At 36.9% G+C, this 25,740-nt stretch overlaps 1 protein-coding gene across 1 annotated transcript; it reads right to left on the reverse strand.

Moving 5' to 3' along the window:
- Positions 1-21,746: 21,746 nt before the first annotated feature.
- Positions 21,747-22,493, reverse strand: LOC126809823 (uncharacterized; the record flags this gene model as incomplete). Its single annotated transcript, XM_050534615.1, has 3 exons — positions 21,747-21,875; positions 22,139-22,246; positions 22,434-22,493. Coding segments are annotated over 3 exons (297 nt in total), but the record flags the coding sequence as incomplete, so codon positions are not given.
- Positions 22,494-25,740: the final 3,247 nt, after the last annotated feature.

Below are 25,740 nucleotides of genomic sequence, written 5' to 3' on the forward strand. Positions count from 1 at the left end.
AGGAACACTGGAAGGAAGCATATCTAATTGCTTTTACCGAACTAGTCACCTACATCTGTGAGATAAAAAATGCCAGTGACAGTAGACAGCCACCAATTTTCAAGCTTGCAGATTTGACCAAGCTTTACAAGCAGAGACTGGAGCAGCTTGGTGTTGACCCGCCTGATGTTCATCCTACCTGACTAAAGGACCAGCTCCTTTTTCACATTCCTAAGCTGCAAGCAAATTACCAAGGACGAGACGTTCTGCTGGGTTTTGAAACTGATATAGCTTCAGTCCTATCAGAAGCATCCAAATATGGCGACGCGATCCATCTAGCAAAAGCTGCTGAGATAATAAGAGAAGACATGCTCCATCAAAAGTCGAATTTTAGCAGCAATTTCCATGACAAAGACCTAGAACAGGCTGTACCACCATCACTGCTTCAATTTGTATGCATGATCGAACATGGTGCAGACATCAAGTCCCAACTCCAGCATGGAGCATCGAAATCGGACTTCGCTATATCGCAACTCCTACAGTACAACTGCTTCGCCAAATACAAGGAAGGAACGGATGCCCACAGGCATTCCAAGGACCGGGAGCCACATTTTGCAGTCTATATGGGCATGTATGTGTTTGCGAAGACGAAGAGACAAATCATTGAAATGCTCCATGAGAATGGGCTCAGCATATCATACGACCGAGTCCTAGAAATCTCAGCGCAGCTAGGAGAAGCAGTTGTTGAACAATATGTGGAAGATGGAGTAATCTGTCCCCCAGTCTTGAGAAAGAATTTGTTCACAACTGGAGTAGTTGACAACATCGACCATAATCTGACTGCGACCACAGCTCAAACATCTTTACACGGTACAAGTGTATCCATTTTCCAACATCCAAACACTGACAATCCTGGCGATGAACGCGAGCTGCTCAAACTTGGGTCAAATATAAAAGTTAAAAAGTCCCCGAGCTTCCAGAAGAATACACCAATATTCGACCTGCTTACATCACCCAAAAACCTACTCCACCAGTAGCAAGTCAATCGTTACCACTACCAGAGTCATTCAGGTCTCATTTCACCGAAGAATATACTTGATTGGAGGAAGTCTATCTCACTGAGAATGTGGCTGATGCAGTCAGCATCACATGGTCAGCTCATCATGCAACACAGAAAAGGAGTCGTCCATTTGAAGTGAGCATATCTGCAATGATGTCTATGTGGCGAGACCAGGCACACTCTGTAGCAATGATCAAGCATGCCATGGCGAAGGTTCGTGATACAACAGCGTTTTTGAACCCAGGGCAGGTACCTGTCATTACCGCTGACCAACCGTTGTATGCTCTAGCGAAACAAATACAATGGAAGTGGCCGGAATATGGAGATGACAAGTTCGTTGTCATGTTCGGAGGACTTCATATAGAAATGGCCTCACTGAGATCGATAGGAACAATACTACGAGACAGTGGGTGGACCAGTGCCATTGTGGAAGCAAATGTGGCATCACCTGGTACATCAGAGTCTTTCCTGTCCGCATCCAGTGTCACAAAGACAAGGAAAGCACACCGGATTACCGCATGTAGCTTGTACGAACTGATGAGGAAGGCGTATAATGATTTTCGCTCTGAAGAGTCTAAAACCTCAAATATAACCTTTGAGGATTGGTGTGAGAAACGTAAGCAAGAGAGTCCACAGTTCCAATTCTGGGATTTGGTGCTCGACATGGAACTCACCACTTTCATCCTGGTCCGGTCATTTAGAGAAGGAGACTTCAATTTGTACAGTGAAGCACTTTCAGAACTGGCGCCTTACTTCTTTGCAAATAACAATGTCAACTATGCCCGTTGGATCCCTATTCACATCCGAGATATGATGTCACTCGAGCAACAACATCCACATGTGGCCAAGGAGTTTCACAATGGCAATTTCGTCATCCACAAGTCCAGAAGAGAATTCTCTGCAATGGCAATCGATCAAGCGCATGAGCAAAATAATGCAGTGATCAAAGGCGATTGGGTTGACAGAAGACCCGACAGCACTTCGGAGGTGGATGGTCGCCAGACCTGAAGTTATTAGCCTACTATCTGGATACGAGGCCATGTCTGGTGTGAAGGACGCCACATACAGCAGCAGACACCATGAGCAGAATCGGAGTGCCCGGAAATCTTTCTTTGAAAAGGTGAAATCACTCTCTGAAGTGATGCAAGAGATGGGTAACCCATTCCAAGAAGAATCAGCAGACCTGATGGTGTTGGACACAAAGAACATTGCAGACCCAACTCTAGCTGAAATGGTAGCTACACATCACCAGCGAGGCAAAGAGCAGTTCCTATCATTTATGAAAGGGCTAGAGGATAAAGCTGAAAGTATTTTCTATAATCCAATCAAGAAAAACCCTGTTTCATTCTTCAAACAAGGTCAGACTGGGGGAATTTCTAAGGAGAAAGTTCTAAAAGAGGACTGTCAGTTATTCTCGCAACTGTTCATCTCATGCCAGAACAGACAGTGTAACTTGCAAGAATTCTTCAAGCACGAGAATCAGTCATACCCTGCATCTCTCAGTGACAGCGGCAAGCTTCATACGTATCAGAAGTCGCAGCTGGTTGAAATTCTTGAAGCGCAAGTGAATGTCCCAGTGACAGAACCAAAAGGAGACACAATCATTATTTACGGCTCAGCACTTATCAATGCCTCAACTCCACGTTCTTCAAAAACATTTGATGACTATGCTAAAGAAGAAATCATACCAAATGTGAATCCTATGGTGCTGGATACAAACGGGTTGACATAATCTTTGATGTGTATAAGAAGTCAAGTCTGAAATCTGAGACTAGGTCGAAAAGGGGGAAAGGAATCAGAAGAAGAGTGACAGGAACAAGTAAGACGCCAGGAAACTGGCAAAGCTTCCTTCGTGACCCCAGCAACAAGACTGAGTTGTTTCACTTCCTTGCCGAAAAGATGTGTGAAGCAGAGACGACAAGCACAGTCATCGTCACAAAAGGAGAAGTTGCCATCAGCAACACAGTGAAGTCTCTAGATACTATGTCCCCATGCTGTCACGAAGAAGCTGACAGTCGAATAATTGTTCACGCCAGGGATGCAACTATTGACGGAAGCAAGTCTATAATCATCAAGGCAAATGACACAGATGTGTTAGTCATAGCAATATCTGTACTGCCAGCCTTACAGGAACTGGGTCTTCAGGAAATGTGGATTGCCTTCGGCCAAGGGGCACATATGCGATGGATTCTAGTCCATGAGGTAGTTTCTGCAATAGGACTGGAGAAAGCCAAAGGGATCTCGTACTTTCACGCATTCACTGGATGTGACGTAGTGTCAAAGAAATCTGCGTGCCAGACTTGGAATGTATTTGATGACATTACCGAAACATTCAGCAATCTTAGCCAGCATCCAACATTGATTTGAGACCTTGACATGCAGAGGCTAGAAAGATTCGTTGTCCTCATGTACGATCAAATGCAGCCACTGGTGTGGACGAAGCAAGACTAGATCTGTTTGCCCGCAAGCAGAGGCCGTACAACTCAATTCCACCAACACAGGCAGCCCTCAGAGAACATGCAATGCGTGCAGCCTACCCGGCTGGGATCATCTGGGGCCAAGCAACCAACTGTAAACCAGATATGAGCAGTCCAGCTGAATGGGGGTGGACACAGAAAGGAGAGGCATGGCAGATACATTGGACAACACTACCACCGATTGCAGCGTGCTGTCAGGAACTGACAAAGTGTTCCTGTAAGAAGGTTTGCAAAGGAAGGTGCAAGTGCTCTCAGACAGAGCTCCCCTGCACATCACTCTGCAGCTGCATATGTGAACAGTAGCAGATCAAGGACCCGCAGCACAGATATGTACATAACTTTGAAAACGTACTAGCTGGGACAAAGCTTTATATGTGAAAAAAGACGTCTTCAATGTAAATTTGTTATAGGAATTAAAATAGATATGTATATTGTGCATATAAGTTATTTTAAGTATATAAGTATATAAGTTATTTTAATTTAAGAAACATTGCTAAAATACGTAAATATCTGTCAGTAGATGCCACAAAAACACTAATAAATTCATTAGTTACTTCGCGTATTGATTCTTTTAATTCTGTCCTGTACGGTGCACCCCTCAAACATCTTGAAAAATTGCAAAAATTACAAAACTCAGCTGCTCGCCTTATTTCTGGAGCAGTATATAGGGATCATATTACACCTATTCTATATAAACTACACTGGCTTCCTATTATTTTTAGAATTGAATATAAGATTTTATTATTAGTTTTTAAATGTATAAATAACATGGCACCTATTTATCTTAGTAATCTTTTAGGTTTTTATGAACCTCGTCGACAATTACGGTCTTCCGGTGACAATCTGCTACTTATTGAGAAAAAAGCTATAATCGTCAGTTTCGGCGAGAAGGCTTTTGAGGTAGCTGCCCCCAAACTATGGAATAAACTTCCTCATTCCATTCGGTCATGCACTTCTCTGTCATCATTTAAGATTTCTCTAAAAACGCACTTGTTTAATAGGGCTTTTAATTAATCATCTCTGTGATAACTATATTTATATTTTATGCAATACTTCCTTTTACTCAACTTTTATGTATATTATTCACTTTTTATGTTTTAATCTTATATTTGTTTTGTCAATCATATTATCTTTATTGTAAAACGTCATTGAGCACTTTTGTGGAAATGGCGCTATATAAACGCTTATAAATAATAATAATAATATATAAAATATGTCTCCGAGTGTGCTTTTCCTGTGAAAATATGTCTCCGAGTGCATTTTGAATAGGAAAATGTAGTTCAGCAGGCTCTAAAACATAGGAATCGACACCTAGATCACGCAAATCGGACAACTACAAATATTTCTAAGCAAAACATCAACACGGTGTGGCCATTTTGGCGGCCATCTTGGATTTACAATTGGCCAATCGGGCAGATTTGATAAGTATCCCTTGGAGAACAATTGTGCCAAATTTGATGCTTGTATCATCATTTGCACGATTTTGCTGTTATCTGCCCCACTAGTAATATCAGCACGCATTGAAAACAGATCGTAGAGGGGTCTTCACGACGACTGACTGTGTTCTCCAATTCTATGATTTTGATCATCTTGCAATTGGCTTATGCCCTATTCCAGTCAAAAGTTTTATCAGGTGGACTGTTGTACATTATTGTCTGTCTGCACATGCGCAGAAAAGATATTCTCAAAAATCGCATTGAGATACCCGAACTCTCAAACAGTGTGTGAATAAGGATTTTTTTAAAAAAAAATAACGGAGACCGGTAAGGATTTTGTACTGTTTATTCTTTCCTTTTTACAAGAGTCTTGCATTACCTGTACGTCTAAATAGCAACCCACACGGAAAACGAAATAAAACTTTTATTTCGGTTACCAAATGTGTGGCTATTTATATAACAGAGACCGGTAAGGATTTTTACTGTTTATTCTTTCCTTTTATGGCCCCTATAAGAGTCATGTATTACCGGTACGTCTAAATATATCCAAGTGCACGTGCACATGGCTATTTAGTTGCACCGCGTGTCGGCAAAATAATGATTTGTTCACAACTCGGATAATATTTTAAAGGTAATTACCGAGTCGTTTTGAATTGTATTTTTGCTCTCCCTAATGCAGTATTCGTATTTCTTTTCATTTATTGATAGTTCAGTGCATCAGAAACATTGATAAAACAATACATGTAAGTTTGGATTTGCTTTTAATGTTTAGTTCATTGCACATAAATTAATGATCTCTGAAAACCTTACTGTGAAACATTTTGTAAAATTTATAAAACATATTTCTTACATGGCAGCAAAACATTCTGTAGCAAGTTCCATGAGTAATTTAGTTGGGAAGCATGTCATCCACAACTGTAAAACTTCATTTAAGGAATTAGCATAAACTAAAACTCTCTTCTCGGAATATTTACAACTTAGATGACCCAACAGCTCCAACGACCACTAAAAATAAAACAACAAGCCAACAGTGAGGCTGATGTCCCCCGCCAAAATCCAAAAATAAATAGATGACACACTGAACTCTGTCAAGACATTCACCTAATGAACATCTACGTCAAGTTTTAACATTCTACCCCAATTAAAAGTAGAGTTGTTATGTTTCAAAGTCTTGACCAATCAAATTGCTTATTGCTACTTAGCCTAAGCAGAAAATTCTCACCATCGAACTTAGTCATGGTAATGATATAATGAATCTATATTTGGAGTTCCATCCTCTCTCTTAATTAGGGTTTCACACTGCGTAGCTTGTGTGAAACACTATTGTTTTTGTTAAAATTATTATTCTTATTATTATTATTCTTCTTTTGTTTTGAGTAGATCTCAGCAACTGATTGTCGGATCGTTACGATTTCTTCGGTTTTATCGGAAAAGTGGGTGTGACTTAGAGGATAAAGCTATTTTGAACGTTCTGCGACAATGCGAAATGTCCGAAATCACCGAAGCTATCGTTTTTAGAAATATTGCAGTAATTTTAACAATAATCATTGGATTTTAACTTTCGATGCATTTTGGCATAGCCGGAGACGGGGCACATAGCTACGCTACTTTTGATTTTTGATTTTCGGCAAATCTTCGCAGATATTAGGCGCTAAATTTAGAAAATTTAAATTTTTACAAAAAACTTTTTTATTTATGAATATTCTTTAATCGTGTTTTACACAAATATAACGAGTCATCTGACTTGGGCAAAAATGTGAAAATTTTTTGTTTCGGTAATTTTCCTTGGCCCCCATTGGCTAATTCAGTTTTTCAGTCCTAGATTAATTATTTATTGTTCGATTTGTATAAAACAAAGTTCATATGCTCCGTTGTCTCAATTGTCATTTTGTTTGTTACCAATAGTGTTATCTGTCGGCACCGGAAGTGGCGTAAATTGACAAAAAACTACAATTTTGACAGTTAGGTACCATTTTTCGAAAGCAAATATTATTTTTTTCAAATCTGGTATAACTGAAATTGTGCGCCCTTTAAAGGCGCACAAAATGTTGGGACCAGTTTTTTTAATTTCGATTCCGTTTTCGGGCTATTTCGATTAAAAGGTGAAAAAAGGTGTAAAATTAAGCTATTTACAACCCATCCAGCGTTTTCATATTTTAAAATATTACTTCGTAACTTTCATAAACTCGTAGCAATAATCTGTACGGAGAGAATGTATGTGAAAATTAATTTGTAATATGCGCAGTTGCCGAGAAATGGGCAATTTTGCATGAGTCACTTTTTACGCTAGTTTGCCTGTAAAAGAGTCAATTATTATTCGATTTTCATAAAAGTGACACCATTTGATGTGTAATGTCAATTTTAACTAGGTCAAACCAATTTAACATTTTCAATATCACCGGAAATGACGTAATTTGGGCAAAAATTGTATTTATAGCCTTCGAAACCAGTAATTTATTCAAATGAGTCATATTTGTTATTTGTTTAAAATTTTGATATTTGATTCAAATCAACTAATACAATGAACCCTTACGATCATATAGATATCACAAAATGGTTTCTAACTTGTTCAGTTGCGGAGAAATAGGCAATTTTCAACAGGTCACTTTTTAAGGTTTTTTGTCAATAAAAGTGTCAATTATTATTCGATTTTCATGAAATTTTCACTGTGTGATACATAATGCCATTTACGATTTCATACAAGTAATTTAAGATTTTCATTATCACCGGAAGTAACGTCATTTTGGCAAAAACTGTATTTTTAGCCTTCAAAACAGATATTTTATTCAAATGAATCAGATTTGTAATGTTTTTAAAATTATGATATTTGATTCCAATCAACAAATAGAATGAACTCAAAATGGTTTCTAACTTGTACGGTTGCAGAGAAATAGGCGATTTTCTACAAGTCATTTTTCAAGGTTTTTGGTCTATAAAGGTGGCAATTATTATAGGATTTACATAAAATTTTCACCATGTGATGATGCTATTTCTGATTTCATAAACCAATTTAACATTTTCATTATCACCGGAAGTAATGTAATTTTGACAGGATCACTGACATGTAGCAAATGAATTGATTGCTGGATTTGGTTGTTTCTGCGTCCATTTTATTTCATGTGTGCAATGCTTATGTGGAAACCTGTTTAACGGTTTCATTGGTACAGGAAGTGACATAAGTTCAAGGGTAACGTGGCACCGGTGAAACCCGTCATTACTGCTTCGCAGTTCTAGTTATAACCAAAGTTATCGTGCCCCAAAGCATCAAGTATCAACCAATCAAATTGCTTATTTCTGCTTACATTAAGCAGATAATGTTCATCATCAAACTCCATCAAGGAATTCCCCTAATGAACGCCTACACCAAGATTGAACATTCTAACTCAATTAGGAGAGTTATTGTGTTCCAAAGTCTCAGTAATGAAATTGCTTATCACTCTGCTTACTAGTGATGTGCAGTTTTTCGGTTTAACCGTACGGTATCTGTGTTTACATATAAACCGAAAACCGAACAGATAAAACTAATAATAACCGTACATTTCGGTTTATTTTTTTCCAAATTCCTAATTTTTAAGTAGCCGTACTTCGTTTACTTAATATGAATATTTTTAGTCGTGTTTTACACAAAATTAATGAGTCATCTAACTTGGGCAAAAATGTGAAATTTTTTTGTCTCAGTAATTTCCCTTGGCCGCCATTGGCTAATTCAGTTTTTCAGTCCTAGATAAATTATTTATTTCTCGATTTGTATAAAACAAAGTTCATTTACTCCGTTGTCTCAATTGTCATTTTTTTTGTTACCGATAGTATTATCTGTCGGCACCGGAAGTGGCTTAATTTTACCAAAAACTACAATTTTGACAGTTAGGTACCATTTTTCGAAAGCAAATATTATTTTTTTAAAAAACTGATATAACTAAAAGAGTGTGCCCTTTAAAGGCGCACAAAATGTTGGGCTCGTTTTTTTTAATTTCAATTTCATTTTCGAGCAAATTCGATTAAGAGGTGAAAAAAGGTGTAAAATTTACCTATTTACAACCCATTCAGGCTTTTCAGATTTCAAAATATTTCTACGTAACTTTTATAAACTTGTAGCTATAATCCATACAAAGAAAATGTATGTTAAAATTAGTTTGTAATATAAGCAGTTACCTAGAAATGGGCAATTTTTCATAAGTCACTTTTTTCGTTATTTTGCCTGTAAAATAGTCAATTATTATTGGATTTTCACAAAAGTGACACCATTTGATTCAGAAAGCAAGTATGCGTCGTATCAAATTGATTACAATTTGAAATTGACACCAGAAGTGACGCCATTTTGTCAAAAAATGCATTTTTAACTTTTAAAATCAATATTTTTTTCAACCAAGAATTATTTAATATGTATTAATAATTTTAACTTTTGGTTTACATTCACATATTAATAAAATTCATAAGGTCATATAGATTTCACAAAATTGTTTCTAACTTGTTCAGTTACGGAGAAATAGGCTATTTTCAATAGGTCACTTTTCAAGGTTTTTGGTCCATAAAAGTGTCAATTATTATCCGATTTTCATAAAATTTTCACTGTGTGATACCTAATGCCATTTACAATTTCATACAAGTAATTTAAGATTTTCATTATCACCGGAAGTAACGTCATTTTGGCAAAAACTGTATTTTTAGGCTTAAAAACAGATATTTTATTCAAATGAGTCTGATTTGTAATGTTTTTAAAATTATGATATTTGATTCCAATCAACAAATAGATTGAACCCATACGATCATACAGATACCAGAAAATGGTTTCTAACTTGTACGGTTGCAGACAAATAGATGGTTTTCTACAAGTCACTTTTAAAGGTTTTTGGTCTATAAAAGTGGCAATTATTATTCGATTTACATAAAATTTTCACCATGTGATGCCTTATGCCATTTCTGATTTCATAAAACTAATTGAACATTTTCATTATCACCGGAAGTACTGTACACTTACATGTAACAAATGTATAAAATGAATTGATATTGCTGGATTTGGTTGATTCGGCGTCCATTTTATTTGATGTGTGCAATGCTTATGTGGAAACATATTTAATGGTTTCATTGGTACCGAAAGTGACATATGTTTTGGGTAACGTGGCACCGGTGAAACCCGTCAGTAGTCGAAAAATATCCGATATTTTGAAAAAAAAACATGAAAAGTAAAAAAAATGGTGATCTTGCGAAAAAAGTGATTACTACGCCAGATTTCACCTCATCAAAACAACTAAAGTGTCATTGGATAGCCCGAACAATGGGCGATCGTATGACATCTAATTAGTAAAAATTCGCTGGTTAGGCAATATATAATGGGACGCTGAAAATCTAGTATTTTCATTTTTAGGAGCTATTCAGATGCTTTCATCCCGAAAACTTCTCTTATTTCCTTTCTTAAACTTCTGTTACTTAGAGTCCTAACGGTGGTCTAGGGTGTGAATCCAAATTTAAAAGCCTCAATATAGTTTAAATGGTCCAAAAAAAAGTCTAATGGTATAAGGGAGATAACACATTGGTATCAGACTACCAATTATTTGCTAAATATCGTTAAATATCTTATAATTTTCCTTTCTTTTAAAAACTGTCCAATGGATCTTTCTGAAACTTCTGGTACTGGAAGTTAAGTTCCCGTACAACGTGTTAAATCTATCCCGACAATGATCCGTAAACCGGAAGTAGTCGAAAAAATATTCGATATTAAAAAAAACCCCCTGTAAATATCGATGCCCTTGCAAAAATCGTGATTTCACCGTCGGGTGTGACCGGATCAAAACATCTAAAGTATCGTTCGGTATCTCGATGAATGGGTTATTGTATGACACACTTCCTGTCTGATTCCTGAAAGCCGGTTCAGTGCTGCTTGCAGGTCTAGTTATTATTATTTTTTTCGCGGGAGCCTATTTCTCCATGATCGAAAACAGATATCGATCTGGAACCAAATTTTCTATTGGGGAAACCATGTGGTGGCTACTTGATAAAACAATTTTGAAACTTCTGCGCATACCGGAAGTAACCGAATTTAGTACTTTTTTCTGGAATTGAAAACCGGCCGTGGTTTCGTCAATTCTTTACCTATTTTCAAACAAATGACATTTTCGGAAACCCTGAATCTTTTCCGAGATATTATGGCTATCTTACATTTTTCAATTTCGAACATTCATCTATGGCTTTTGTCCTTCGAATTTTGAAAATACGTTGTTTACGGGACAATTTTTGTTATTCTGCAAAATTTTCAAATTTGACCTACATTTTTGGATACCTGAAGTCTATCCGATTCCAATAATATATGTTATTGCCCTTTATTTTTCGAATTTTCTGCCCATTTTGTAACCCTTATATTTTTTTGAAAGCCTCAATTTCTGAAACTACTGGAACATAAAGCTATATAGTCAGACCGCTGCATAAAGCAATTTCAACAACGATTCGGAAACCGGAAGTAGTCGAAATAATGATAAATATTTCGAAAAAAACGCAAAAAATGGGTGTTTTGGGGAAACTTGATTTCTCCATCCAGTATCAATGGATTAAACGAATTAAGCTTTCGTTGAGTGGCCCGAGGAATGGACTGTCGTATGATGCCCAATTTATACAGATAGTATGACCAAGCAGCAAAATATGACATGCTGAAAATCAAGTATTTTCTGATTTGGAGCGTTTTTGGACGCCTGTATCACGAAAACTGCTCCAAGAATTTGTCTTAAACTTTCCCTATCGAGAGTCCCTCTGGTAGTCTTGTGCATGAATCCATCCAATAAGACATTGAAATGTCTGGAATAGGTAAAATAACGTACTGAAAATCGAAAAAAGTTGAAAAATCGTGAAATTTTGGAAAATGTTCTATTACTTTATTATTTAAACAAATTTTTACAAAAAAGTTACACATTCAGATAGCTGACCTAATTACGATTCTAACGATGTATAATATGTATTGAAATATTTAAATTTAATTTTCGTTATTTTGACATTTTTGCATTTTTGGCACTATTGAACATAGGATTTCCCAGGGGCATTTTATCTGATCAGACAATGTAAAATATCATTACATAGCCCTGTGGCTATTTGATAAGCCAATCCGGTTATTAAAACTATCCCGACAATAATCTCCATACCGGAAGTATTCAAAAAATGAAGAAAAAAAGGTTAAAAAAAAGCGGACCAAAAGAACTGAAGTATCGCTGGATAGCCCCATTAATGGACTATCATATGACATCTGAATGATACGATTTTGATGGCTAGATAATAAATTATGGTACGCCGAAAATCTAGTATTTTCCGTTTTGGTGCATTTTGAGACGCCATTTTCTCGAAAACGAAAACTACGATTTTTCTTAAACTTTTTTTTACTCCTATGGGTGGACTATGGCGCGAGTCCAAAAATAAAAGCATTGAAATAATATAAGTGGTTTAAAAAGAACCTCAATCTTGGAAAAAAGTTGAAAAATCCTTAAATTACTGAAAATGCTCTTCTATTTTTCCTCCTTTGGAAAACAGCTGAATGGATTTTTCTGAAACTTCTTGTACAGAAGGTTAGGTAACCAAACAACTTGTTAAAATTATCCCGACAATGATCCAAAAACCGGAAGTAGTCGAAAGAATAAAACTATCCCGACAATAATCTCCATACCGGAAGTATTCAAAAAATGAAGAAAAAAAGGTTAAAAAAAAGCGGACCAAAAGAACTGAAGTATCGCTGGATAGCCCCATTAATGGACTATCATATGACATCTGAATGATACGATTTTGATGGCTAGATAATAAATTATGGTACGCCGAAAATCTAGTATTTTCCGTTTTGGTGCATTTTGAGACGCCATTTTCTCGAAAACGAAAACTACGATTTTTCTTAAACTTTTTTTTACTCCTATGGGTGGACTATGGCGCGAGTCCAAAAATAAAAGCATTGAAATAATATAAGTGGTTTAAAAAGAACCTCAATCTTGGAAAAAAGTTGAAAAATCCTTAAATTACTGAAAATGCTCTTCTATTTTTCCTCCTTTGGAAAACAGCTGAATGGATTTTTCTGAAACTTCTTGTACAGAAGGTTAGGTAACCAAACAACTTGTTAAAATTATCCCGACAATGATCCAAAAACCGGAAGTAGTCGAAAGAATATCTGATATTTTGAGAAAAAAAACATAAAAAGTAAAAAAATGGCGATCTTGCGAAAAAAGTGATTACTACGTAAGATTTCAAAACAACTAAAGTGTCATTGGATAGCCCGAACAATGGACGATCGTATGACATCTAAATGGTAAAAATTCGCTGGTTGGGCAATATATAATGGAACGCTGAAAATCTAGTATTTTCATTTTTGGGGGCTATTCAGATGCTTTCATCCCGAAAACCTCTCTTTTTTCCTTTCTTAAACTTTTGTTACTTAAGAGTCCTAACGGTGGTCTAGGGTGTGAATCCAAATTTAAAAGCCTCAATATATACTGAGTGCCATGGAAAACGCATCAATTAGTTTTTCAGATGACAAAATGATCCTGTAAACATTTATTTTGCTTCTTATTGTTAACAAGATTCAAATGGGAACACATCAATAACAACACATTTGTACACTTATGGATGTTTAATCTGTAATCAACAGTACAGTCAGAGTGGTCAAAACCAAAAGTACGACACAGATGTCAGTAGCGCGTCTGTCCTCCAAGGGCTCTTACGCACGCTCTGTAGCGACGTCACATGGAATTTACCAATGTTTGAAAGAAGGCCTGGGGCAAATTGTTCCATTCTTATAAAAGAGCAGCTTCTAAAGCAGCAATGGTGTGCATCTGTGGTCTCCGATAAAGACCGTGTCCACTCTCATCCCAGACATGTTCTATCGGTGCCATGTCCGGAGACATGGCTGGCCAGTCCAAGACATTGATGTTGTTAGCAGCCACGTAGTCCATACTAAAATGGGCGGTATGCGGACATGCATTATCCTGTTGGAAGTGCTGAAGTTGTGGGTGCGCTTGAAACATCGGAACAACAATTGGTTGCAAGACATCATCACGGTAGGCTACAGCATTAACGCGACCCCTGCAAATGTGTAGGGCAGTCCGGTGATGAAATGTGACGCCTTCCCACACCATTACACTTCGTTTCGAAGACGCAGCAGTCTGCAAGACGTCTCACACACATTGAGGGACATCAGCGTGATAAAGATGAAAGTGACTATCATCACTGAAGAGCACACTTTGCCAGTCTACTCTTCTCCATGTCTGGTGTCCTTGAGCCCATATCAAACGCCGCTGATGGTGATGATCCCTGAGGATAGCTCCAACGTTAGGTCGTCGTGCACGGAGTCCTACTTCTCTTAGACGATGTCTTACAGTGTTGGCACTTACTGGTCCTTGTCTTCCGACGACTGCTGCACCTGTTCGAGTCGCTGGGCGGAATCTGTCACGCAGATGAGTGACCCGGATGTAGCGGTCTTGAGTCTGGTTGTGGACCAGAAGGTTGACGGTCACGTGTTGATCCAGTAACTCGAACACGTTCCACCAACCTTACAATAGTGGACTGATGACAATTGAAGTGTCTGGCAATAGCACGTGTAGACATGCCAGCCTTGGACATTCCCATGGCTTCATTCCGTTGATTTTCATTAAGTCTCGGCATCTCTAGCTCGATTCCTTCACATGTCCAACAACAAATTACGACAGATTGACGTTTCACAGTTCATGTATTGCACATTAAGTTGAAAACATGCTTTTAAAGGGCTCACACACAATGCTGCATGTGAATATTGGGTTTTTCATGTGCATCTCGTGCAAATTTTTTTTTGTGCACACAGGCTGATATTTTTTGCGTTTGGGAGCATTGTGTGAAACAATTAGTATTGCATAATATTATACATACAAAACCGCCTAGTAATAGAATATTTGGCGCTCTTTCCATGGCGCTCAGTATAGTATAAATGGTCCAAAAAGAGCCAAACTCTTTGAAAAATGGATCTTTCTGAAACTTCTGGTACAGGAAGTTAAGTTCCCATACAACATGTTAAATCTATCCCGACAATGATCCGTAAACTGGAAGTAGTCGAAAAAATATTTGATATTTAAAAAACCCAGTAAAAATCGGTGCTCTTGAAAAAATCGTGATTTCGCCGTCGGGTGTGACGGCATCAAAACATCTAAAGTATCATTTGGTAGCTCGATGAATGGGCTATTGTATTACAAACTTCCTGTCTGATTGCAGGTCTAGTTGTTATTGGTATTATGTCGTTATGTTAATTTATTATTATGGGGTTGTGTTTGACAAAGTTTATCAGATCTTTTTTTACAGTAACTTTATTGTTATTGGTAATATGTCGTTATATTAATTTATTATTATGGTATTGTGTTTTGACAAAGTTTGTCCAATCCTTTTTTGCAGTAACTTTGTTTTTACTTGTCATAATTAAAGTCATATAACAGTAAAAAAAAATTGTTGTTTACAATTTACATCAATATATTTGATATCTTTTCTAGCTTCCAAGTATTCCTATAAAATAACCATAAATCAGTACATTCATAATACAGTGTTTAAATGAATAAAAAAAACGAAAACCAAAACCGAGGTTTTTTGCCACAGAAAAACCGAAAACCAAAACCGAAAGAAAATTTAAAAACCACACATCGCTACTGCTTACTCCAGCAAAAAATATTCATTATCAAACTTAGTCAAGGTATTGACGTAATGAAACTATACACCAAGCTTCATCACTTTCACTTAATTAGAATTAAAATTATCATGTCCTAAAGCATCAACCAATCAAATTGCTTATCTTTGTTTACCCTAAGCAGAAAATGCTCATCTCCGAACTCTATCAAGGCATTGACCTAATAAACACCTACCTACACCAAGTTTGAACATTCTAGCTCAATAAAAAAGAGAGTTATTGTGTCCCAAAAAGTGTGACAAACGGACGGACTGAGACAGACAGACCCATTTTAATTATCCTCTGCTTTCTTCGAAGGCGGGGGGCAACAAAATTTTTTGTTCTTATCAAAATACTGTTTAATCTGGGCAACATCCATTGTAAAAGTTCAGGTACTAAATAAATAAATATATTTCCATTTCATGAAGTGGTCTAATTAATACATTGGTTGGGTGAAAAATTGAATCCGAACAACTTCTACATGATGAACCAGCGGCTGCCAGGCAGGATACACCCACATTTTGCAAGAGATGGATAGAGATCAAGCTAAAAACAAAAACGATTTTTTGTACCATCAGGGGCCATAATCCAGAAAGTTATGGTCTGAAATGCACAAATATCAAAAGGGACTGAGATTTTTGGAATATAAAGATATGTTTTAAGTTTCATCAAAATTGGATAAAAATTGTGACCTCTAGAGGGTCCATAACCTTTGAATTACATACTTATATACAATTTGCATACAAAGAGCGGCCATTTTGTTGGGCAGTTTCATTTCAATTTTCCTGAAATTCCAATTCAACCTTCATTATGGTGGAATGGTGATCTCAACGGTTTTTAAAATCGGAAAAAAAATTGTGACCTCTAGAGAATCCACAAGCTAAAAATGCGATTTTTCGACCAATCAGGGGTGATAATCCAGGAAGTTACCATCTGATATGCGCGAATATCGAAAGGAACCAAGATCTTTGGGTTATAAAAATGCATTTCAAGTTTCATCAAAATCGGTTCAAAATTGTGACTCTAGAGTGTCCACACGCTAAAAACGCGATTTTTCGTACAATCAGGGGCTATAATTCATGAAGTTTCGATCCCATATGCGCGAATATTGACAGCAACCAAGATCTTAGTGTTACAAACATGCATTTCAAGTTTCATCAAAATCTGCACAAAATTGTGACCTCCAGAGGGTCCACAACCTTGATATACCAGATGTTTACACTGCAGTGGACTCTGTCACATCCGACATCTGAATACTAGTGTTACAAACATGCATTTCAAGTTTCATCAAAATCTGCACAAAATTGTGACCTCCAGAGGGTCCACAACCTTGATATACCAGATGTTTACACTGCAGTGGACTCTGTCACATCCGACATCTGAATACTATGCCACTCTGTCACATCCGACATCATTTTCATGCCCCGATTTATTTCCTTATTACTTCAGCCAAAAAAGCTATGAGTGATCGGTATTCTGAATATTCGGAATTACGACATCAATCAGCCGTCCCGTCACACGATTTCCATTGAATAAACATTGCATAATCAGACCTTCAATCGGTGGGTTTGAAGCCACCAATCAATTATCGGAGAGATTAAAACTCGGTGGGTGTGAAGCCTCAAAAGATTAACAAGCAATCGCCAATCATTTATCGGCGAGATTAAAACTTGCTCGTGTAGGTCTTTGTTGATTACTTTGATAATTTTATAATCTCTTGTAAGAGAGCGCTTGGTATTTGATTTGAGTTTCTCATGTCAAATACAGCGACATTATATATAAATTGCCGTGATGAAGAATCATTATACAATATTGTGTTCAAAATGTGTGATTGTCCTGCAAAGCGTGCCCGAACGGATTTGACGGCCAATCGTAAGGCTTGGATGACAAGTGGTATTTATTCTGATTGGCTCGAACAACTCAACCGTCCAATGAGGCCTCAACGATGTCACATTCTTTTATCTATGGATAATGCCCCATCCCATATCTGTGATACATACAGTAAGATAAATATTAAATTTTTGCCACCGAATACAACATCTATTTTACAGCAATTAGACCAGGGAATTATAAGAGAGAGAGAGAGAGAGAGAGAGAGAGAGAGAGAGAGAGAGAGAGAGAGAGATGGGGTTTAACGTCCACTCGACACAAACTAGGTCATTTCGGGACTAACATATGGTTTAATTTTATTTCAATAATTCGCTTGCGCGTAGGGGTCTTTAGCAGTGGGAGGAAACTGGAGGACCCGGAGAAAACCAACGAGGTTGGACAGGCGACCCTACTCCTTGTCATGTACAACAGGGGATCCGAAACCACGCCAGTCGACTCAATGACAGACTTTCTGATAAGAGTCTTCAAGGCGCGTTACAGGCATCATATGTGAGCTGCTCCCACAAAACCAGGCTCTTGGTCATTTTTATGAAAAATGATTTGATAGCATATTTGTATAGTCTACAGCCCGAGCTTTCCAAAAATGTAACTCTTTTAAAATTTGGACCAGGAATAAGAATTTTATGATATTTTGAAGTTTGAGAGTGTTTCGAAATGGGAAAAACGCCAAAATGAGAAAACGGACTTCGAAGTCTTGGGACATTTTTAGAAGAAATTTCGCTCAATAGTCCTTAGCAACCTTCAATTTAAATATCTAAACTCATGATTTTCTGGTAGTATAAACCAAAGACAACACCCAAGGTGTGGTTCCAACTGGGTTGGGACATTATTACGTTTACTAAATGGATAAAATCAAATCCCAAACTTTTTGTCACATTTTAGAAAAATTGCCAAACACTGAAAAACAGTCTATTCCAAACATGCTTCTTTTATTTTGGATTTAAAGCAAATAGAATAGCTGCAAGGAGTTTTCCTTATGCTTAGTATAATACATTTCTGATTACACAATCAATCACAGATCAACTGTTAAGAGAGCCAGATGTTTGACGTCATAACCTCATAACAAATTCCTAAAATCTTGTGGCCTTTGTCTTCGGAGCTGTATTTAGGGCAAAGCTCTGTGACCGACGTCCATTCCTAAAATGATGTGGCGTTGGGCTTCGGGGCTGTATTTAAGGGCAAAGCTCTGTGACATCATGATGTCAATGACAGATCAACTGTTAGGAGACACAGATGCTTGACGTCATATCCTTATAAAAAAAAAAACATGTCATAATGGTCAATAGTGTTAAAATATAGATATGCATTTTAAAGTCTACTCATTAAAAAATAACAACCCTTCATATAAATAAATGGATGTAATGATCTAGATTTTATTCCATTTTCACAAATATGAATTTTTTTATCAACTAGTGATTGCTGTTCAAGACACATCCACATTTTGCAAGAGATAAACAGAAAACAAGCTAAAAAAAAAAGTGAATTTTCGTACAATCAGGGGCCATTATCAAGTATGTTATGGTCTGACATGCACAAGAAACCAAGATCTTTGGGATATAAACAAATATTTTTTAGTTTCATCAAAATCGGATAAAAATTGTGACCTCTAGAGGGCCCATAACATTGGTATTACATACTTTTACACACTTTGTGTACAAGGATCGGCCAATATGTCCAACAGTTTTGGACTAATATTCACAAAATTCAAACTCAACCAGCCTTAGGGTGTAATGGTGATATATTTGAATGTTTTATTTAAATTGGATCAAAATTGTAATAGGGTCCCACAAGTTATGGTCCAATATACACAAATATCAACAGGAACCGAGACCTCTGGGTTATAAACATACATTTCAAGTTTCATCCACAATCTAAAGATAGGTTGCCAGGCAACGAAACATACGCCCACAGCAGCTAAATCGTCCGGGGAGTCAACAAGAGTTGTCGCATATTTTTATAGTACATTAAAATCTGATAAAGAGTAACAACTAATTAAGTAATTATCAGAAAACCATTAGAATTTGTTTGGTTTTTATAAAGTTCTGCCCCATGCTAATGTTTAGTATAGAAAACTTTTAACATCATGGATTTAGTTGTTCAAGTCATAAAAATTCATTGAAAATCAGTATACTTGTTCGTCTCAAGACCTTAAACTTTGTATCAATCTGAAGTCAATCGGATGATAACTTTAGCCTCTAGAGCGTCACAAGATTTTTCAAAGTGATCAAGGGCCATAACTCTGGCAGTACTTATCAGAAATCGCCGAAAATCAATAGGCTTCTTCGTCTCATGACATTAAACACTGTGTATAAATTTAAAGTCAATCGGATATTAACTTTAGCCTCTAGAACGTCCACAAGATTTTTCAAAGTGATCAAGGGCAATAACTTTGGCAGAACTTATCAGAAATCGCCGGAAATCAATAGGCTTCTTCGTCTCATGACATTAAACACTGTGTATAAATTTAAAGTCAATCGGATATTAACTTTAGCCTCTAGAGCGTCCACAAGATTTTTCAAAGGGATCAAGGGCCATAACTCTGGCAGTAATTATCGGAAATCGCTAAAAATCAATAGGCTTCTTCGTCTCATGACCTTAAACACTGTGTATAAATTTAAAGTCAATCGGATATTAACTTTAGCCTCTAGAGCGTCCACAAGATTTTTTGAAGTGATCAAGGGCCATAACTCTGACAGTAATTATTGAAAATTATTGAAAATCAATAGGCTTCTTCGTCTCATGACCTTAAACACTGTGTATAAATTTAAAGTAAATCGGATATTAACTTTAGCCTCTAGAGTGTCCACAAGATTTTTTGAAGTGATCAAGGGCCATGACTCTGGCAGTAATTATCAGAAATCTCTGAAAATCAATAGGCTTCTTCGTCTCATGACCTTAAACACTGTGTATAAATTTAAAGTCAATCGGATATTAACTTTCGCCTCTAGAGCGTCCACAAGATTTTTTGAAGTGATCAAGGGCCATAACTCTGACAGTAATTATTGAAAATTGTTGAAAATCAATAGGCTTCTTCGTCTCATGACCTTAAACACTGTGTATAAATTTAAAGTCAATCGGATATTAACTTTAGCCTCTAGAGCGTACACAAGGGCCATAACTCTGGCAGTAATTATCGGAAATCGCTGAAAATCAATAGGCTTCTTTGTCTTATGACCTTAAACACCGTGTATAAATGTAAAGTCAATCGGATATTAACTTTAGCCTCTAGAGCGTCCACAAGCAATTGTGGACGCCGGACCGACGGACGGGGGTTGTGACAATATACGACCACATTTCAATGTGGGCATATATAAACATGATTTTTCGTACAATCAGGGGCCATAATCCATGAAGTTATGGTCTAATACACGCCAATATTGAAACGATCCGAGATCTTGCAGAGATAAACCTATGTTTCCAGATGGACAGAATTCAATATAAGAGTAGGCTGTAGTGTCGCTGTCCGGGCAAAATTTCCTTCATATTCCACTGTATGGTGTATATGCCAGGGCTGGGGTAATGGCCATGTAAAGGTCAATTATATTTCAGTTACATTTTATGGCACATAAATTAATATTTTCAATATGATAAACCCCAAATTTGATAGCACCAAAGAAGTGAATAAAGTGTATCTGACACAAATCTAATTCATTATAATTTTAAAGATACATTATGGGAGATTAGATAACGAGTTGGCAGTTCTCACTATAATAGTTAAAAACAAGATAATGTAAAGGCAATTTGCTGAAAATCTCAGTCAAATTGATCCACTATGAACCGAGAAATAAGCCATCGAAAGTTCTGAATAGTCTCGATCATCATTTCTAAAGTCGGTTTGACAAAAATCATAGTCTCGATTACCAATTTAATCGTTAAATCGAGAAGGAAAGTTACGCAGCATATCGAATCATAATCCAACAAATATCGCAGGCTAGCGTTGACATTGAGAGTTGATTATGGTCTGGATACGTTAATTAATGTCTAATTAATAGTTTATATAACATTTCAGGCCAAAAGAAAGACCTACAATAGGTAGATTTAGCTCTTGCATAATGTATGTTTAAGAAAAAGATTTAAATCAGTTTTAGCAAAGTTATAATAAAAAGGGTCCTTTTTTTAGACCTGTAACATAAAAAGTGGATTCCTGACCAAATAATTATGAAAGTGCGTAATTATTACAGATGAAAAAGGACATGCGGGCGGGTCATGAGAAACAGACAATTAATTAACTGCGACCTAATATTATACACAAAGTCAATGGTTTAGTAACTATTTGGGTTAGGGCACACAAAGTCTTTTTCTTCTGCTTTGCAAAAAGGTCTTATCTTCTTAAAAAGATAAGCCTTCCTGGTATCACTGAGACCAATAGGGACAATCTCAGCTGGTCTTGCCTCAGGGTCAATGTCAACAGGGTTAATGCTGTGCTTCAAGATGTTAATGCTCTGTTCCTCACTATCCTTGAAAGCTTTGTAGAAAAGAACACCCGGCTGTTGATCGGTAAACTAGAGGTGATGCTGTTCCGGATACTCACAAATTTCTTAAATTATCCCCCAAGAAATGTATCCCACGCATACATAGGGACAATCACTTTCCCATCTTGATCTCTGACAAGCTGGCTTCTGTTTATTTTGTTTTGACAAGTGGAACCTTCCACAGTTTGTTCGATCTCCCTCAGTGAGGACATAAATGTTTTCCTGAATTTTTGTTTAAAAAGGCCAAAGCACCAATCTGTAATGAACTTGGTGTGCCCTGCCATAAGGAAGTGCAAATAGGTCGAATGGTGAAGACCAATGATTGTGCACCAGCATAGGTAGTGCAACATTATATTATTAATATTTTGACCTGCACAATTATCTGCGTTTATTCGTAAGTCAGTCTCTCCAATACCATAGAATGACAAGGAAATTGTGCAGGAGGCTAATCACAACATTGGCCCCTTTGCCGCAGGCCACAGCTTCATCCAGAAGGTAATTGATTTGTTGGGGAAATGCCTCTGCATGAATGCCAAATATTCCATGGAGTTTTAAAATAAACAGGACCAGGTTGAAATTAATTTGAGGGATAATGAATTTGTTGGGCAAAATCAAAGCTATAGTGGAAAGCTGCTTCTCTAGAGCATGGTTGATTCTTCGATAGGGTGTTGATTTGTAGCTGCTCTCATACAGCTTTTGCCTCAGAACACCATGCACGATAGAAGGATCTCTCGTCCGTTGCTCGAGAAAGATGCTGCTCTTGCTTACACAGAGTCTTCTTTTAAGCATCTTCATCAACATTAACCTGAAAAATATATAATGAAAAACATTCGTTGGCGATCATTTCTACTGATTAATGTAGTTGCCTCTTTTAATGCTTTGTAAAATGTATTCTTTCCATTTCTTAATAATAAACAAGACCTTAGAAAGCAAGGCCAGACCAGGCATGGTCTGTAGCAAGGCTCTTTGACAACTTGAGACTGCACAGGGATTTACTATGAACCATTATGCATTGAGGTTCTTTGGAATGACAAAAATGGAGTTACTTCCACTTATAGTTTGGTACACTGGCTGAGTAAATAATTAATCAATTGGTGGAAAAATTGTTCAGGTTAGAGCTCTGATCAGGGTACTTACATTTCTAAGAATCAGGTAGTTGTTGTCCTGACACACTGAGCAGAGATCACTTGCTGGTCTGGCAATTACCACATAGGAAAGTACCTGATTCCAAAGCTTTCGAAAAGTTAATTGGGCAATAATTTTCTGTCCTTCTCCACATAAATCTTGGTACCTGCGCCACACCTCTGCCTTGGTGAAGTTGCTGGGTATCACCTTCACATCATCTCTGCTGATTCCTGGTATGTGTCCTGGTAAGGAGATGGCATGTTCCTCTACAAAATTCAGTACAAAACGAACCATCCGCCGTATATCATCTAAGTGAATAGACTTCTTGTTGTTCTTTCTTCCACCTGAAATTTTTTCAAATTCATTATTACAACATGAGGAATGAAATGGGTTTTAAAGTACCTAAGTCTCCAACTCAATATTATCCAAAGTCTTCGACATTGAAAACACGAAATATTTGTCAATTTAAATCAACATTCATGTTGTGATCTTACAACGAAAAGGTGGGCTTCTGATATTCAATATTCAAGACAAAATAAACATTTTACCATTGGTACACGAATTGTGTACCATAATGCATTTCAGCACCATTTCTAACAAGGGACTAGAAGAACGAGGCTAGACATATTCCACGAGTCATGTCAAATGGTGATGTCATATTCTTATCTGGAGAGCATGTGCAATAAATACTATCAATGTAGACTGGAATAACACTAGGGACCAGGTATCATTCAGATTTGATGAAAGATAGGTTGCCAGGCAACGAAACATACGCCCACAGCAGCTAAATCATCTGGGCAGTCAACAAGAGTTGTCGCATATTTTTACTTTTTTCGGTAATGAAACATTTATAATACACTAAAATCTGATTAAGAGCAACAACTCAGAAAACCAATGGAATTTGTTTGGTTTTTATAAAGTTCTGCCCCATGCTAACGTTTTGTATACAAAACTTTTAATACTGTATCATGAATTTAGCTGCTCCAAGTCATAAAAATTCATTGAAAATCAATATACTTGTTCGCCTCAAGATCTTAAACTCTGTGTATCAATCTGCAGTTAATCGGATATTAACTTTGAAAATGAATAGACTTCTTCGTCTCATGACCTTAAACACTAAGTATAAATTTAAAGTCAATCGGATATTAACTTTAGACTCTAGAGCTTCCACAAGATTTTTCAAAGTGATCAAGGGCCATAACTCTGGCAGTAATTAACGTAAATTGCTGAAATCAATAGGATTCTTCGTCTCATGACCTTTAAGCACTGTGTATAAATTTAAAGTCAATAGGATATTAACTTTGGCCTCTAGAGAGTCCACAAGATTTTGTTTGAAGTGATCAAGAGCCATAACTCTGGCAGTAATTATCAGAAATCGCTGAAAATCAATAGGCTTCTTCGTCTCATGACCTTAAACACTGTGTATAAATTTAAAGTCAATCGGATATTAACTTTCGCCTCTAGAGCGTCCACAAGATTTTTTGAAGTGATCAAGGGCCATAACTCTGGCAGTAATTATCGGAAATCTCTGAAAATCAATAGGCTTCTTCGTCTCATGACCTTAAACACTGTGTATAAATTTAAAGTCAATCGGATATTAACTTTGGCCTCTAGAGCGTCCACAAGATTTTTTGAAGTGATCAAGGGCCATAACTCTGGCAGTAATTATCGGAAATCGCAGAAAATCAATAGGCTTCTTCGTCTCATGACCTTAAACACTGTGTATAAATTTAAAGTCAATAGGATATTAACTTTGGCCTCTAGAGAGTCCACAAGATTTTGTTTGAAGTGATCAAGAGCCATAACTCTGGCAGTAATTATCAGAAATCGCTGAAAATCAATAGGCTTCTTCGTCTCATGACCTTAAACACTGTGTATAAATTTAAAGTCAATCGGATATTAACTTTCGCCTCTAGAGCGTCCACAAGATTTTTTGAAGTGATCAAGGGCCATAACTCTGGCAGTAATTATCGGAAATCTCTGAAAATCAATAGGCTTCTTCGTCTCATGACCTTAAACACTGTGTATAAATTTAAAGTCAATCGGATATTAACTTTGGCCTCTAGAGCGTCCACAAGATTTTTTGAAGTGATCAAGGGCCATAACTCTGGCAGTAATTATCGGAAATCGCAGAAAATCAATAGGCTTCTTCGTCTCATGACCTTAAACACTGTGTATCAATTTAAAGTCAATCGGATATTAACTTTGGCCTCTAGAGCGTCCACAAGATTTTTTGAAGTGAACAAGGGCCATAACTCTGGCAGTAATTATCGGAAATCGCTGAAAATCAATAGGCTTCTTCGTCTCATGACCTTAAACACTGTGTATAAATTTAAAGTCAATCGGATATTAACTTTGGCCTCTAGAGCGTCCACAAGATTTTTTGAAGTGATCAAGGGCCATAACTCTGGCAGTAATTATCGGAAATCGCTGAATATCAATAGGCTTCTTCGTCTCATGACCTTAAACACTGTGTATAAATTTAAAGTCAATCGGATATTAACTTTGGCCTCTAGAGCGTCCACAAGATTTTTTTGAAGTGATCAAGGGCCATAACTCTGGCAGTAATTATTGGAAATCGCTGAAAATCAATAGGCTTCTTTGTCTCATGACCTTAAACACTGTGTATAAATTTAAAGTCAATCGGATATTAACTTTG

Source organism: Patella vulgata, chromosome 1 (assembly GCF_932274485.2).
Source record: "Patella vulgata chromosome 1, xgPatVulg1.2, whole genome shotgun sequence".
Lineage (NCBI taxonomy): Eukaryota > Metazoa > Mollusca > Gastropoda > Patellidae > Patella > Patella vulgata.